This window comes from Perca flavescens, chromosome 2, assembly GCF_004354835.1.
Source record: "Perca flavescens isolate YP-PL-M2 chromosome 2, PFLA_1.0, whole genome shotgun sequence".
In the NCBI taxonomy this organism is placed as follows: Eukaryota; Metazoa; Chordata; class Actinopteri; order Perciformes; family Percidae; genus Perca; species Perca flavescens.
This window is the reverse complement of record NC_041332.1, coordinates 1,846,451-1,863,307: the sequence shown is the minus strand read 5'-3', so window position 1 is coordinate 1,863,307 and position 16,857 is coordinate 1,846,451. Positions and strand designations below refer to the sequence as shown.

General features: G+C 41.2%; 1 protein-coding gene across 1 annotated transcript; it reads right to left on the bottom strand.

Moving 5' to 3' along the window:
• Positions 1-32: 32 nt before the first annotated feature.
• LOC114570218 (NLR family CARD domain-containing protein 3-like) lies at positions 33-9,868 on the bottom strand. The gene is made up of 11 exons (XM_028600474.1): positions 9,801-9,868; positions 8,280-8,429; positions 7,661-7,789; positions 5,159-5,237; positions 4,848-5,003; positions 2,766-4,159; positions 2,586-2,618; positions 2,315-2,488; positions 1,533-1,706; positions 964-1,018; positions 33-632 (listed from the first exon to the last, which is right to left on the bottom strand). Exons 1-11 carry the CDS (start codon positions 9,866-9,868, stop codon positions 33-35), a joined length of 3,012 nt encoding a protein of 1,003 aa, XP_028456275.1.
• Positions 9,869-16,857: the final 6,989 nt, after the last annotated feature.

The following is a 16,857-nucleotide window of genomic DNA, read 5'->3' as shown; positions in this document are numbered from 1 at the left end:
CATTAACATCAGCTGATGATGACCTGACCTGATCAGACTGAACTGTCTGGTTCTCTGACAAGAGGATACTCTCCATCCTCCACAGGACACAGAGACACTGAGGAACCATATGACCTGGACCAGAACCCAGACCGTAACCTAAACCCAAACCCGGGATAAAGAGGCTGAGTGAATGTGGTGTTGAAGGTGTGGAGGTGGATCAGTGTGTCAGAGGAGACTGTGTAGAAGGACAGAGAACCAGCAGGATAGTCCACATACACTGCTACTCTACCAGAGACAGAGGAGGAGGAGAGAGGGAGGACTGTTTTTTTGTTATTGTGAATGACATAGTAGCCATCATCAGAGTAGAACAGACTCCAGGACTGATCATTACGTCCAAACACACAGTCATCACTGTTTCCTCTCCTGCTGATTCCTATATAACTCACTGCTATATCAACCTCTCGTTTCCTCTCGACCTCCCAGTAACAGCGACCAGTCAGACCATCTCTACACAGCAGCTGAGGACACCAGTCGTCAAATCTCTCTGGATGATCAGGATATGGCTGATCCTCCTCCACATATGTCACCTTCCTGTTGTTGTCAGACAGTTTGAGGTTTCTGTTCACTGTGTTTGTGTCCAGTGTGAGTTCACAGGAATCTAATGGAGAGAAGGAGACACAACACAGCTGCAGTTATTAACCTTTCAGCACTTCGATGATGACATCAGAGGGTTGAATGAGTGATGTCACAGTTCCATGAATGAAATTAAAAATACACTTACACTTCCTCAGACCTGGTGTCAACCATCTGACTCCAGCAGGCTCCACCCTGAAACACACATTATACACATGATTATACACTGATGAAGGAACAGTCTGAAACCTGGAGAAATACATCTCAAAACTCCTGTCCTGAGGTCAGTAGGTTCAAGGTAGAGTCCTGTGTGGGACTGTTTTCTTCATCCTGCTCCCTGTGTGTTACACTCCCGCCCGCTCCTGCAATGTGTATGTCCGCTTCCCCTCGCACCAGCAAAACTCTGAGAATTTGTGTCTTCACCCGTTCCGCATAAGAAAACACGTAATTTTATAGGCTAATAGGGAAAAGATGCAGGGAAAGAAGGCAGGTGCTTGCTGCTGTGAGAAGGGGAGGAAAGAGCAGAGGATGAAGGACTAGCTAATTTACATACAAGAACAGAAATATGAACATTAAATAAAGCCAGGTTCAAAATTGTATTCATTTTGTCAACATATTAGAGTCAAAGGTTTTTACAGAGGGAAGTTTACATATCTCCTTTTATCACTGCCTAAATCAGAATATGGTGTCAACAGCATAAAAAATCAATTTTTGACACGTTTTTAGTTATGTATGTATTTAACGTTAAACAGCACTGGGCTAACCCACGATTATGTTCGCCAGCTGTATAGATAGAAGACAAACTAATGCTAATTTAGCCAGCTATCCCACCCTGGGCTTTTGGATGGGGGAGGGCACCAGGAGGGACAATCATATTTATGGGGGGGCAGGGAGGTATGTTCATCCAGTGTTTATACCTGAGAGTTTTCAGTTTCCAGTGTGAATCTTTAAGTCCAGCCAACAGCAGCTTTAATCCTGAGTCTCCTGGATGATTGTAGCTCAGATCCAGCTCTCTCAGATGGGTGGGGTTTGAGCTCAAAGCTGAGACCAGATAGGAACAGCCTTCCTCTGAGATCAGACAGCCTGATAGACTGCAAACACACAAAACAACACACAATCAAACACCCACTAATGTCCATCAACAATCTGACAACATTACTGGTAGCTCTCTGATTCCTGTCTGATATTTCAAGTTCCAACAACAGAGTGAGAAGAAAACAACTTAAAACATGTTCATGGGAAGAGATTGAAACTAAATAAACACTGTTTGAAATCATACAAGCAGAGACAATCTTACGCATGTTACGAGTTTATCCATTTATGTAATTCAGGATTTAGGTGATCATCAGTTAAACAAGTTGATGAATCCTGACCTAAGAGTCTCCAGTTTACAGTGTGGACTCTGAAGTCCAGCCGACAGCAGCTTCCCTCCTGAATCCTTCAGGTTGTTGTTACTCAGGTCCAGCTCTCTCAGACTAGAGTTCTGGGAGCTGAGAACTGAGGACAGAACTTCACAGCTTCTCTCTGACAGCTTACAGCTACTCAGCCTAGAGAGACGATAATCAACAAAAAGAAAACAAGAAGAAAATAAACCATTTGTGAGATTCAGAAATGCTGTCCTGAGTAAGGCTGTTTGAACTACAAGGAGCTTAGAGAAACATCTGAAATCATTTTAACATAATCTGTAACCTGATCTAACCTGAGAGTCTCCAGTTTACAGTGTGGACTCTGAAGTCCAGCCAACAGCAGTGTCCCTCCCGAATCCTGTAGGTTGTTGTTACTCAGGTCCAGCTCTCTCAGACTAGAGGACTCTAAGTTGAGAACTGAGGACAGATCTTCACAGCTTCTCTCTGACAGGTTACAGCTACTCAGCCTAGAAAGACGATAATGAAGAAAAAACAATCAAGAAGTTGAAAAGACAGCAGAGCATTTAAGTTATGATATACCAGTTCAACTATCGCTGTACTTACACAGCTTTTTTGGAGGCTTTGACCACTGGCAGCAGCCTCAAAAGAGCCTCCTCTGAAGCACGGTATATCTTCAGGTCAAACACGTCCAGATTGTTTCCTAATGATAGTAAGATGAAGACCAGAGCTGACCACTGAGCAGGAGACAGTTTATCTGTGGAGAGACTTCCTGAACTCAGGGACTGTTGGATCTGCTTCACTAGAGAACGATCATTCAGTTCATTCAGACAGTGGAACAGATTGATGCTTTTCTCTGCAGAGAGATCCCCATTGATCTTCTTCTTGATGTACTTGACTGTTTCCTGATTGGTCGGTGAGCTATTTCCTGTCTTTGTCAGCAGACCAGGCAGGAGAGTCTGATTGGTCTCGAGTGAAAGACCGAGGAGGAAGCGCAGGAACAAGTCTAGGTGTCCATTTGGACTCTGTAAGGCCTTGTCCACAGCACTCTGGTGGACATGTTTTAGTTTGGGTCTGTCTTTGGAAAGCAAACTAAGACATGGCAGCCCGGAGGTCGTTTGTTCTTCTGACAACAGGTTGACTCCAGAGTTGGTGAATGTCAGATGGACATGAAGAGCAGCCAGAAACTCCTGAACACTCAGATGGACAAAGCAGAACACCTTGTCCTGATACTGTTGTCTCTCCTCTTTAAAGATCTGTGTGAACACTCCTGAGTACACTGAGGCTGCTCTGATATCGATGCCACACTCTGTCAGGTCTGATTCATAGAAGATCAGGTTGCCTTTCTGCAGCTGCTCAAAAGCCAGTTTTCCCAGAGACTCAATCATCTTCCTGGTGTCTGGACTCCAGTGTGGATCTGTCTCAGCTCCTCCATCATACTTGATGTTCTTCACTTTGGACTGAACCACCAGGAAGTGAATGTACATGTCAGTCAGGGTCTTGGGCAGCTCTCCTCCCTCTCTGGTCTTCAACATGTCCTCCAGAACTGTCGCAGTGATCCAGCAGAAGACTGGGATGTGACACATGATGTGGAGGCTTTGTGATGTCATGATGTGGGAGATGATTCTGTTGGCCTGCTTCACATCTGTGAATCTCGTCCTGAAGTACTCCTCCTTCTGTTGGTCAGTGAACCCTCTGACCTCTGTCACCATGTCAACACACTCAGGAGGGATCTGACTGGCTGCTGCAGGTCGTGTGGTTATCCAGAGGCGAGCACAGGGAAGCAGATTCCCCCTAATGAGGTTTGTCAGCAGCGCATCCACTGAGGTGGACTTTGTAACATCAGTCAGGACCTCAGCATTGTGGAAGTCCAGAGGAAGTCGACACTCATCCAGACCGTCAAAGATGAATACAACCGGAAACTCTTCAAACTTGCAGATTCCTGCTTCTTTGGTTTCACTAAAGAAGTAATCAACAAGTTCCACCAAGCTGTACCTTTTCTCTTTCAACACATTCAGCTCTCTGAAAGTGAACGGAAATGTGAACTGGATGTCCTGGTTGGCTTTGTCTTCAGCCCAGTCCAGAGTGAACTTCTGTGTTAAGACTGTTTTCCCGATGCCAGCCACTCCCTTTGTCATTACTGTTCTGATTGGTTTATCTCTTCCAGGTGGGGCTTTAAAGATGTCTTCTCGTCTGATTGTTGTTTCTGGTGTGTTTGGTTTCCTGGATGCTGTTTCAATCTGTCTGACCTCATGTTCAGCATTGACCTCTGCAGTCCCTCCCTCTATGATGTAGGTCTCTGTGAACATCTGATTCAGAAGGGTTGGGTTTCCTGCTTTAGCAATCCCCTCAAACACACACTGGAACTTCTTGTTTAGCTTAGATTTCAGTTTACGCTTACAAACTCCAGAACAACTTCCTGTAAGAACACACAACAACGATCAATAAGTGATTTATCAAGTACAGTATCTCACAAAAGTGAGTACACCCCTCACATTTTAGTAACTATTTAATTATATCTTTTAATGGGACAACACTGAACACTGCTACAATGTAAATTATTAAGTTTATAGCTTGTATAACAGTGTAAATGTGCAGTCCCCTCAAAATAACTCAAAATACAGTCCGCTGGTTTAGACATTAATACTTTACATTGTAGCAAAGTGTCATTTCTTCAGTGTTGTCCCATTAAAAGATGTAATGAAATATTTACTAAAATGTGAGGGGTGTACTCACTTTTGTGAGATACTGTACATATGGCAGTTTACTTCCCCATACGATATAAATCTTCTTACTGTTCTGCAGACGGTCAGCCAGCTCATCCTGCTTCATTCTCCTCAGGAAGTGCAGTGTGATCTTTAGAAATGCCTCTCTGCTGCTCCTCCTCTGATCTTCATCCTCACCATCCAACACCTCCTCATTCTCCCTCTGACTGGCTGAGCATTCTGGATAATCTGGTCTCAGAACCTTCTGGATCTTCTTCAGCTCGTTCTTCACAAATGTGACAATGTCGCCCTCCAGCAGCTGGAACAGAAGATTATATGAATCAAATCAAACTGAAATCATGGAAGCAAACATTACATTCATGTTGGACAGACTGACAATCCTCTGGTCTAACACGTGCACCAGATGATTGTGAACAAGATAGAAATAAAAGTAATTGTTGTACATGTACAGACCATAAATATGGAGTCCAGGTGTGTTTGATGCAGCTGGGCAGATTGACCACTGGGAACCTCTGAAATCTCCTGGTCCACTCTGTGAAGGAATGAGGAAGAATTAGCTCACATTGGCCCTCATTTATGAAACGTGCGTACGACCTAAAACAGGCGTACGACGGGCGTACGCCGATTCCTACGCAAAGCTCGGCATTTATCAATTTGGACGTGAGCGTAGGCTGCGATCAAATCTCACGTCTGGTCTGAACTCGTACGCAAGTTTTCGAGTCAGTGTGGACTTCTTGTGCAGCATATAATCAGTTTAACAGGAGAAGGAGAAGTCATCAGTTGATCACTTATCAGCAATGGCAGATCTGGCTCTTTTAGAAGACCTCTATGCGCCGGTCTGCAACATTGTTTTAGCCTGTGGGGTTCTGCACAACATCGCACAGGAAGACACGGTGCCATAAATGTAGCGATGGAGCCAGATGACCCGATGCCCAGAGAGCAGTGTCCAGAACAGCCCCAACTGAGGGCTATATGAAGGAGACAGGATATTATTCCTCACTTTTAAAAGGTAGCCTATAGTGTTATGTTTGCCATTATATTCAATACAGGAAACATGACGATGCACAACCTTTTTATTTATTCTTCAGGTTTTTGTTTCTCTTTCAAGTGAATGATTTATTTCTGCCATTGACCAAGTTATTTTGGCTTGTTTTTCCAGCCCCTCTGCTGTCAGGAGACAGGGTCCAGCACGGGGGGGCGGAGGACACGCGCTCTCCCTCAGCTGTTGCCTCGTTCCAATGAACACGAGTAAAATAAAAGACACTGCATAAACTCTGCTACCGTGTGTTTATTTAATTATAGGTACACCATGTAGGCCTAAGAGATTGCAGTCGAAGCCTGTATATTACTATTAGGACTATAGAAAATGTGTCACTGTCAAGGATGTATAAATTAAATAGGCTAAACTTCAACTGGAGTCCGATTTACTACGGCAACACTGTTGACCGCATCAGTGATCTCTTTTCATCCCGCATTCTTTCTCCAGCCTTTAAAACCAGTTTTCAGGCTGCCAAATAGTACACACGTTAGTGCAAATGAACCGGAGATATCAGGGTTTCAATCTCCACCTCTGAAAAGTTCCGCTTCTCAGCCAGATTACGTCTCGCCATGTCGTAAATTGTAGGGGCGAGGCCTCAAAACCCAGAATATATTGGGGCGTGATATTTAAATGACGATCGTTTCCAGCCGCCGCATTTATCAATGTACGACCATTCTTACGCTCGGATTGGTGTGATACGAACTTTTCATGAATCCCACGTGAAGCCTGTCGTAAGATGATTTCTGCGCTCATATCTGCGCTGGTTTCTACGTTAAGTTGATAAATGAGGGCCATTATGTCTGTCCACACAGAGACACACACAAGGTAAAGGTCCTCTGACTTAAAGTGTTGATTACAACATTGAACAAGATGGTTTCCATTGACATTAAATTGTTGGTCATACTGCTGATCCCGCTGTGATTCAACAGGAAGAACTAAGAAGCAAACAAAGGCTACAACTAGTGTCTTTCACTAAGGACTCCTGAAGCTGCACACTGGTATCATGAGGCCAGGAAGTCTGCAGCTTCTGTGGTCATAGAAGCAAACATTCGTAGATAGAAGACTTTCTCTCTTTTTTTTTTGGGGGGCAATGGTGAAGAACCTTCAATTGATATTAACCCTATTGTTGCAATGCTCCGGTCTGCAGCGTTCTGAAAGCTGCCAGTTTACACCAATGACTCATAACTGAGAATTTGACACGAACACTCTGTTGTGTTTTTCGCAGTTTTAAATCCTCACCTTAGGTCACAAGAGTGACGTCGATCTTTGAAGGCCATAGGCAAATCCTTAGACTGGTCACTATTCACTTATCCATGCCCTCATGACCTCCAGACATGCCTACTGCAACAGCACCCTCTATGGTAAACCCAACAAGATCCTCAATAAACTCCAATATGTCCAAAACTCTGCCCCCCGCAAGCTCACTAGCACCTGCCGCAGAGACCACATCACCCACTGACCACGCGCCAAACCTGGAGAGACAGGTCTTTGCAGCTGCTGCCCGTCCCTCTGGCACACCATCACCAACCACATCCAAAAGCCTTCTTTGGAGGTTTCTGGGAACAACAAGAGATTATATATCTCTATCTCGGTGTACTAATCATTATCGTACATATGGAATATGTAACACAGTGCAGGCATAGTCTCTTCACTGAGAGAACCAAGGTAACAATGTAACTCAATGTCTTCTCTTAACTCAGTGTGAACACAAATCAAGTGAATATTGGGCCGAACCAAATCTAAAAGAACAGAAAATATTGTCTGATTAGAACAAAACATGAGTACACGGCAGAGTTTTTCTCTAAAACTGAGCTACAACACGAGAGAAAGATGAACAGGTTGGAAACATAATCAACAGTGTTTGATGGATCAGACCAACTGGAAGGCAGCTTTTGTTCTCAGTTCTAAATCCTCACCTTTGATCAACAGAGTGACGTCCATCTTTGAAGGTTATAAGCCAATTCTTAGACAGGTCACTCTTCATGGACACACAGCTGGGTTCTGGTTCAGGTCCAGGTTCAGCAGGGTCTGGTCTCTGATGGATCCTGATCAAATAAATGTATTATGAATGATGTTGAAAATAAACTTACAGGTTTAATAAAATGTTTCTGGTTGAATAACAGTTAAAATATGAATCAGTATAAGTTTAATGTTATGAATATGTTACCGCTTTGCATCAGAGTCCAGTATCGGGGTGGTCCTGTTATACATAGGGGAAGACCACCAGAGAGAGATTTTACTTTTTAATCTCCAGAAACAGAAGCTGCTGGAGAAACTAGAAGCTATCAAGCAGATAATAAAGTCTGAAGTTTCTGCTCTCTGCTCATCCTGCTCTGTCATTCATTATCTTTCTGGGAGAACAGGAACATTGTTAAGACTCCAGGACTAATGTCATCTTTCTGTCCTCTAATGGAACCAAACCTTCTAGCACAAGTTTCAGTGTGGAGTAAGCTGTTCCTGCTCTTCAGGAAGAGTTTGTTCTTTCAAATGTTCTGTAACATTGCTAACTTTATTAAGTAACTGATGCTGACTTACTCTGCTGTTGGTGAAGCTTGATCTTTAAAAGTCCCCGGCAGCTCCATGAACTGGTCACTCTTAATAGACACACAGCTGGGTTCAGGTCCAGGTCCAGGTCCAGGTTTAGGTTCAAGTCCAGCAGAGTCAGTTGTGAGCTGCTGCTCTGGGCTTCAACACAACACAGACAGAGGTTGAGTGTGAATTATGGTGGTGATAGTGGGAAATCATTTCCTATGCATATTCTTTCATGTCTTATATGATGATAGTTTTTATTCTACATAGCATGTCGATGTACTGTATGTGCAAGTAACTTTAGACTGTAGTGAGAAAGGATGACAGCTGGACATGTGTGAGTGAGACAGAGGCGCCAATACTGTTTCAAGTTTATGTGTTCACCTCTGAGCTCAGACTACAGTGTGTCTTTAACATTAGATGTGAGATGGTGTCAGACGTTAGTCTGTTCAGAGTCTTCTAGTGTCTGGTAGGCGTTAGAGAGAGAGAGAGGAAAGATGGCTTCCTTATCATCACTACAAGTTTCTGTATTTCAGGTGATGGAATGATGTGAGTGCTGGACAGTTAGAGACGGTCATCTCACCTCTTTATTTTTTTTATTTAACCATTATTTAACCAGGTAGGCTGTTGAGAACGTGGTGTGGTGATAACATAATGTACATGAATAGACAATCTATAAAGTTGCTGAGATGTAGTAACGAGTCAGAATACAGTTGTGCAAAATTAAATTGTGGTCAAGATAGTGATGTGGACCCAGTGATCAGTTATAATGCAGTATGTATAAATACATAGTCTATATCAAAGATCTTCAACAGGGGGTCTGGGGCCCCTAAGGGGTCCTCAGAGTCAATGCAGGGGGGCCTCCAAATTATTGTAAATTTTTTCAAGTTTAAAAAAATTAAAAAGTCTTAACATGAATCCAATATATTAGCAAATATACATTCCCACTGATGATAGGCTTACTGGCTTATAGGTAAAGTAGTCACTAAGAAAGCCATCCACAGATACAGTTAATCCTGAGGATTCACTGTGCCACATTTATTTTGGACATTAAAACATTATTCATAAAATCATGCCAACAATTAGTAGGCTATTTTAATAGCTTAGTATTCTATGCAAAAAAAGGTAGGTGTAAAGGCTTTATGTCGCCCTACACATTATTGTAGGCTCAGTTTAATATGCAACTTTATATCATACAATATATGAGGTAGGGGGTCCCTGCTCTTTCTCTCTTTCAGTTGCGAGGTCCTTGGTTTAAAAAACCAGACCCCTGGTCTATATGAATGCTGAGAAGTAGTGAAGTCAATATACCGTTAGTGCAAGATGTAGTCTAGATAGGGATGTGGGTCAGTAATAACACAGTAAACATGAACAGGCAGTCTGTCAAAATGCTGAATATAGCAAAGAGGCAATATACACTTAGTGCAGATATTTGTCTGGGTAGTGAAGTATAAACATGAATAACAAAGTATACATGAAAAGACAGTCTATATGAATGTTAAATGCTGAAATGAAGTAGAGAGTGACCTCTGAGCTTTGGTCTGGCGGTCCTGTTCCCCACTCAGAGTGGTTTCTCTGTCCTCACACTGATCCATGCTGCTGAACTCAGCTTCTCATCTGCAGAGGAAACAACATAATTTCTCATTGGCTCTTCTTGTCTCTTTCACATCACTGTCAGTTGAATGCATCTTCAGCTGCTGTAGTTCCACTCTGGACGTTTATCAGAGACACCTCTGGAGCCTCAAAACGCTGAGAACAGCACTTCTAAAAATCCACTGTTCATCACACCCCCAACCGGCCCGTCAGACACCGCCTACCAAGAGCCTGGGTCTGTCCGAGGTTTCTTCCCAAGAGGGAGTTTTTCCTCGCCACTGTCGCACTGCTTGCTCTTGAGGGAATTACTGTAATTGTTGGAATTGTTGGGGCTTTGTAAATTAGAGTGTGGTCTGGACCTACTCTATCTGTAAAGTGTCTCGAGATAACTCTTGTTATGATTTGATACTATAAATAAAATTGAATTGAATTGAATTAAAAATGCACAACAACAAAGAGACATAAATGTTAAACGAACAAAAATAAACTACAAAGTCAAAGATTTGACAACATTGACTTTGAATCATTATCTGAGTTATTCAGGTTTGTCTCTGTTGAAATCTGGCTGTCGTATGAAGAGGCATTTAGCTGGAGAAATAAACTCAACATTTCAATGACCTACACAAAAGATGGAAGTCATTCTTCCAATGGATCAGTTTTGGGTTTGGTCTTAAAATATCTACATTTATGTATCAAATGTTTCCCTAATAGAGAACAAAATCTACCTTCTTATTTTCAACAAAAACACCACATTTTATAGTCTTTATGGTCTTTATAGCACACACACACAAACACACGCACGCACGCACACACACACACACACACACACACACACACACACACACACACACAGTGTTACTACTTTGTTTTAACCTGGAGCCGGAGAGAAATTTCAAGCGGCCATTTCGATCTGGGTCATGTGACTTCCTAAGTAATGTTTTCAATGCTGAACTTTTTTTTTTTTACATGGTGGTATTAGTATTGGTATTAGTTTTACTGCACATTAGAAATGACTGAGCTGAGAGTTGCTCAACACTGAAAAGTCTCACTTACCAAAAGTTGTACACGGAGAAACATCTGCATCACAACACGGGACAAAGTGAACTAACTGCAGAGATTGACTTTGACTTTTAATCTCCCTTATCAAAATATTACAAGTTACAGCACTTTATGAGACATTATAAACACTAGAAACACGCACGCTGTACTTCCTTCTCTTTGTGCTGCTACAACACCTGAGTTTGTTCTCTGGGGATCAATAAAGTTTGATCTAATCTTATTAAAGGAGGATTTTCTGCAGCTCTTTGAACTCCATGGACCTCATAAACTGGTAAATGATTTATTGATTTTTCATCTTAAATACAAGAATTAAACATTGACAATACAAACTAACATGTCCAACATCAGAAGTGGTGTAAAGTAACTAAGTACATTTAATCAAGTACTGCACTTAAAGAACATTTCAAAGTTTGTTGTACTTTTAGTATTTCCATATATTGTGTTACTATCTACTTTTACTGCACTCCATTTATCTGACAGTTACAGCTACTAGTTACTAGTTACTCTACAGATTAGTTACTCTACAGATGGAGATTTAAAAACTCAACAAAGACTTTATGAAATCTGATACATTGTAGTTTAAATACAAGTTGAAAACAAAGAGTTGATGAATTGTGATAAATAATAAAACTTATTTGATAAATGAGAGGTTTAAATCATTTTCAAACATTTAGTGGTTCCAGCTTCTTAAAGGTGACCATCTGCAGATTTGACTTAAGATCATTTGTGGCTTTGAAGTTTTGACTTCACTGTGTGACCGACATTTCTCACATTCCTGTCTTTCAACAGACAGATTAATTAACTGATTAACCAAGAAAATAATCAGCAGATTGATCAATAATGAAAAGAATAATTTCAGCTTCATATAAAACAGTTTAAAACAATGAAATGCATCTTACACCTGAAGGCATCAGTAAATATACAGATAATAGTACCACACCCACAGGAGACATTTTACTGCCCTGTGTACTTTAAGTAAATTTTTCTGATAATACTTGTGTACTTTAAGTACATTTATCTTAATCTGATAATACTTGTGTACTTTAATCTAAGTAATGTTTTCAATGCTGAACTGTTTTGACCTGGTGGTATTAGTATTGGTATTAGTTTTACTGCACATTAGAAATGACTGAGAATCCAATCAACACAAGTTATTGTGCTACTAGCAGGACATGGGGGCTAACTGTTAGCACAGAGCTGAGCTCTTCTCAACACAAACTGCAACTTTTCACACACAAACACCTGAATTTCTGCGTTTAACAGTTTGACAAAACTAACATAAGATCAGAGATCAGCTGAGAGTTGCTCAACACTGAAAAGTCTCACTTACCAAACGTTGAACACGGAGAAACATCTGCATCACAACACGGGACAAAGTGAACTAACTGCAGAGATGGACTTTTGAACTTTAATCTCCCTTATCAAAATATGTCTACGGAGATTAAGTTACAGCTCTTTATGAGACATTATAAACACTAGAAACACGCATGTTCATAAAACGAGTTGATTATATATTTATCTAATAATACGTATTTAATAATTATATTATATATACAAACTAGAACTTCCAGAATGAATTACAGATATTAAGATGAATGATGATCAGACGAGTAAACTGCAGCTGAGAGTAGAGGAGTGTGTGGTTGCCTTGCTAACGTTAGTAGAAATGTCTCGTGCTTGCTGCCACAGCGAGCAATCAGAATCATTACAATCAGTTTTATTGGCCAAGTATTCTCACATACACAAGTAATATGACTTTGGTAGGTGTTAACTCTCTATATATTCAACACATAGACATGTAGTAGTAAACATTCAGTAGACAAATAGTAATATAGACACATACTGTACAATAGAGACAGCAATATACATATAGGCACATATCAACATAATATAAAAAATACAAATAAGACATAATATCAAGACAAGTACACATGGAGTGGGATGTGGAGAGCAATATATATATATTAACAGATTTTCAAATGATTCACTTGTCAAATACATTCAAATTGTCATAATGTTGGCACAAGAAACAACAGTCTTCACAAACAAAGAAAAGAAAGAAAACAAGTACAACTAACCAAGAGGAACATTTCCACGTTATTACTCTTTAAGCTCTTTATCGAGATGAATTGTAGATGAGAATTTGTTGTTTGTGTGTGGTATGTGTGTACGTGTATATACATATGTGTATGTGTATGTGTATATGTATATATTTGTATTCATGTATTTCTCAGAATTATTTGTATATGCGACAGGAAGATGTTTGTTAAATAAGTACATTTGTGGTGTCTTGTAATCCCATGTGGGATGGGCCAAAATGTTTGGCATGACACAGAAATAAAACATAACTAACTAACTATTACCATCCAGTAATAATACATATATATTGCTCTCTACATCCCACTCCATGTGTACTTGTCTTGATATTGTGTCTTATTTGTTTATTTGTATTTTTGTATATCTTGATATGTGCCTATATGTATGTATATTGTTGTCTATATTGTACTGTATGTGTCTATATTACGATTATATATTGTATATTGATAGTCTAAAAATAATATTAATGGGCTGCCATCCAATAAGTCTTTTTTTAATTAACTAAGTCAACAAATATTATTAGAAATGTGACGGCCACTTATAAATCCACATCTCCTCCGGTGGCAGTACTGTTGCTAAAGTGATTTGCGCACTGAAGGAGTGGAGGAGGTAGGAGGATACTGTATGTTTGACAGGTCAAAAATGTCCATTTAATGATGATCATATCTCTGAAGTTTGTTCTTTAATTCAAAAACCGCAAGACCAAACGGCAAAATATTATAATCACAGGAGAGATAATAATCATAAGAACATAGAAAGATACTAAAACTCTCCGTAATAGATAAACATTTGATAAAAAGTGACAGGTAAAAACAGTGGCGTAGGCAGAAATAGTATAGTACAACAGTGAGTGGGCCATTTTCAAAAAGACGAAGAAGTAGCAAAAAGGACAATCTGAAAAAAACAGCAACGATTTTACCTTCCAACATCTACTGCAGTACAACGGTAATAGCAGTACTGTCTACAACATGCTCAACCAACAAAACTCAGTCTAAAAAGTTTGTACACAACAATATAAACAAAAACCTGTTGATTTTAACCTATTCAGGCTAAAATATATTTGCACCGGCAGAACCAGCAGCACTGGCTCTGCACAGCACTGTTATAAAATGAACCATTTTAAAGCACAAAGTGGCAAATAATCATGAACCCACACAGCAGAGAAGGCATTTACATACTGCATGACATAGAATAGCCTACATCAGACAGAAATCACACATGGAACATATATCCTTTGTGCATTTATAACAGCATTGTTGCTTCAGGACTATGGTCAGATCATGAGCAGAAAATGCGCTTCCAGCAGTAAAAGAAAATCAAAGAATGAAAACTTCCAGCCAAGCATTGTCTGAATTATGAGCGATATAATAAAAAGTGGCCAGCAAGGCTCCAAATCTTAGACAGTGTATTGAGTCCACAGCAGTGACAGGATCAGAGAAAACTAAAAACTACGTCACACTCACAGATAAGTTATCTTCTTATTTAATGTGGGCAAAACACAAACGCCTTTCAGCTAGAAGCCTTCACCAGTGTTCACGATTTCTTACTAAATAGGAAGGTTACTAGGTTACTTAAATAATAATAAGAAGAAGCATGAAATCTGTTTGACTTAATGTAATCCCTCTGTGAGGACCTCCTCTCTCTCTGATTGGCTGTCAGCTCTGCTGGGGAAATGTCAGCACATGCTGCAGAAGAGCTCGTCCTTATTTACACTGGATTCCATCCAAGAAAACTGTCCATACCACTTTAAAGAGAAGCCATTGTTGTTGCGTTAACGTTTAACAGTGCATTGTTTAACACATCCGTGGTAGCCTACGTTGTCTAAAAAGCCAGCTAGCCGTTAGCCTGGAGAGTCTGCCTGTTGTTACCGTAGCAACCACCTCTCTTCCAAGGCTTCCTAATTGTTTGATCCTTATTCTATGGTTTTGATCAGAAGGGAAGACACATTAAACACACACAACTAGTTCTGTTACTACTTACTTTTACATACATTTGAATATTTTTCACAACAAAATGTATTTTGATCAAACTTAGCTGGACGGGCCAGTGAGTAAAGTGGGCGGGCCAGTGCCGCCCTGGCCCATTACTGCCTACGCGCCTGCGTAAAAACAATATAATAAAAAATTAAAGCTGCGAGCAGCGATGGACGGGCCCTCGCGCCTCTGCGCGCGTCGGGGTTACCGGCGGACGCCGTTCCTTGCGACCGTACATTTGCGTGGCACTCAGACGCCGCAGATCGTCACCAATGAAAAGGGAACTCCCCGCCGAGTTCAACGATACCTCACACAAGACTCTACGTCATACGGTTCATTAGCTGTGAGGGGCGTGGCTATAGCATAGGGGGCGGGTCAAACCATCACCAATGAAAAAGGAAGCCTCTGCTGAGTTCAAATGTTATGAAAGGGGGCGTGGCCTGAGTAAGTGGGCGTGGCCATATTATAGGGGCCGGCTCAGTATCACACGTAGACCACACATTATAAGTTTCATGTAAATCGGATGTTTGTCATATAAGGCGCATTTCCTGTTGACAGCGGGGGGCGCTATGACCAAAAGTAAATTTTGGCCTGTAGGTGTCCTCAGGCCTGGACCCTTGTCAATCGTGAGAAATTTCGGGCAGATACAACTTATTTGTTCATCGATAAATGCTCAAAATGGCCGCCCTGCCACGCCCTATGACGAAAAGTTTTTCTTTTAACAACTTTTCATCTTTAACGTCTTCAGATGGCACAGACCGAGGTTGAAGTTGATCGGATGAAATCTCTAGGAGGAGTTCGTTAAAGTACGACATGTGGAAATGGCCAAAATCACACCAATTTCGAACTTTGAAATCAAAATGGCGGACTTCCTGTTGGGTGTAGGGTATGGCTCTAATGACGTACATATATATATATATATATATATATATATATATATATATATATATGCAACCACCAATTTTGGTGAGTTTTTGAATATGTTAAGCCCCTCAAAAAGGCAATTCACAGGAAGAAAGGCCTTCGCCGCTGTCAGTGCTCGGGCCCTAAAAATATGTGTGTGTGTGTGTGTGTGTCTGTGTGTGTGTGTGTGTGTGTGTGTGTGTGTGTGTGTGTGTGTTTGTCTGTGTGTGTTTGTATCTGTGTGTGTGTATGTGTGTGTGTCTGTGTGTGTCTGTCTGTGTCTGTGTGTGTGTGTGTGTGTGTGTGTGTGTGTGTGTGTGTGTGTGTGTGTGTGTGTGTGTGTGTGTGTGTGTGTGTGTGTGTGTGTGTGTGTGTGTGTGTGTGTGTGTGTGTGTGTGTGTGTGTGTGTGTGTGTGTGTGTGTGTGTGTGTGTGTGTGTGTGTGTGTGTGTGTGTGTGTGTGTGTGTATGTGTGGCGTGTGTGTGTGTGTGTGTGTGTGTGTGTGTGTGTGTGTGTGTGTGTGTGTGTGTGTGTGTGTGTGTGTGTGTGTGTGTGTGTGTGTGTGTGTGTGTGTGTGTGTGTGTGTGTGTGTGTGTGTGTGTGTGTGTGTGTGTGTGTGTGTGTGTGTGTGTGTGTGTGTGTGTGTGTGTGTGTGTGTGTGTGTGTGTGTGTGTGTGTGTGTGTGTGTGTGTGTGTGTGTGTGTGTGTGTGTGTGTGTGTGTGTGTGTGTATGTCGGTGTGTGTGTGTGTGTGTGTGTGTGTGTGTGTGTGTGTGTGTGTGTGTGTGTGTGTGTGTGTGTGTGTGTGTGAGAGAGAGAGACGTATATTGTGCGAAACGAGAAATGTAGTTCACTAAGTTGTCTTTTAAACTGAAAAACATCAGATGTAAATTCAAATGCGTTTGTGCTTTTATTTTGAAGTACGTCGACGCAAACCTGAAACATGCGCAGCGTTGGGCT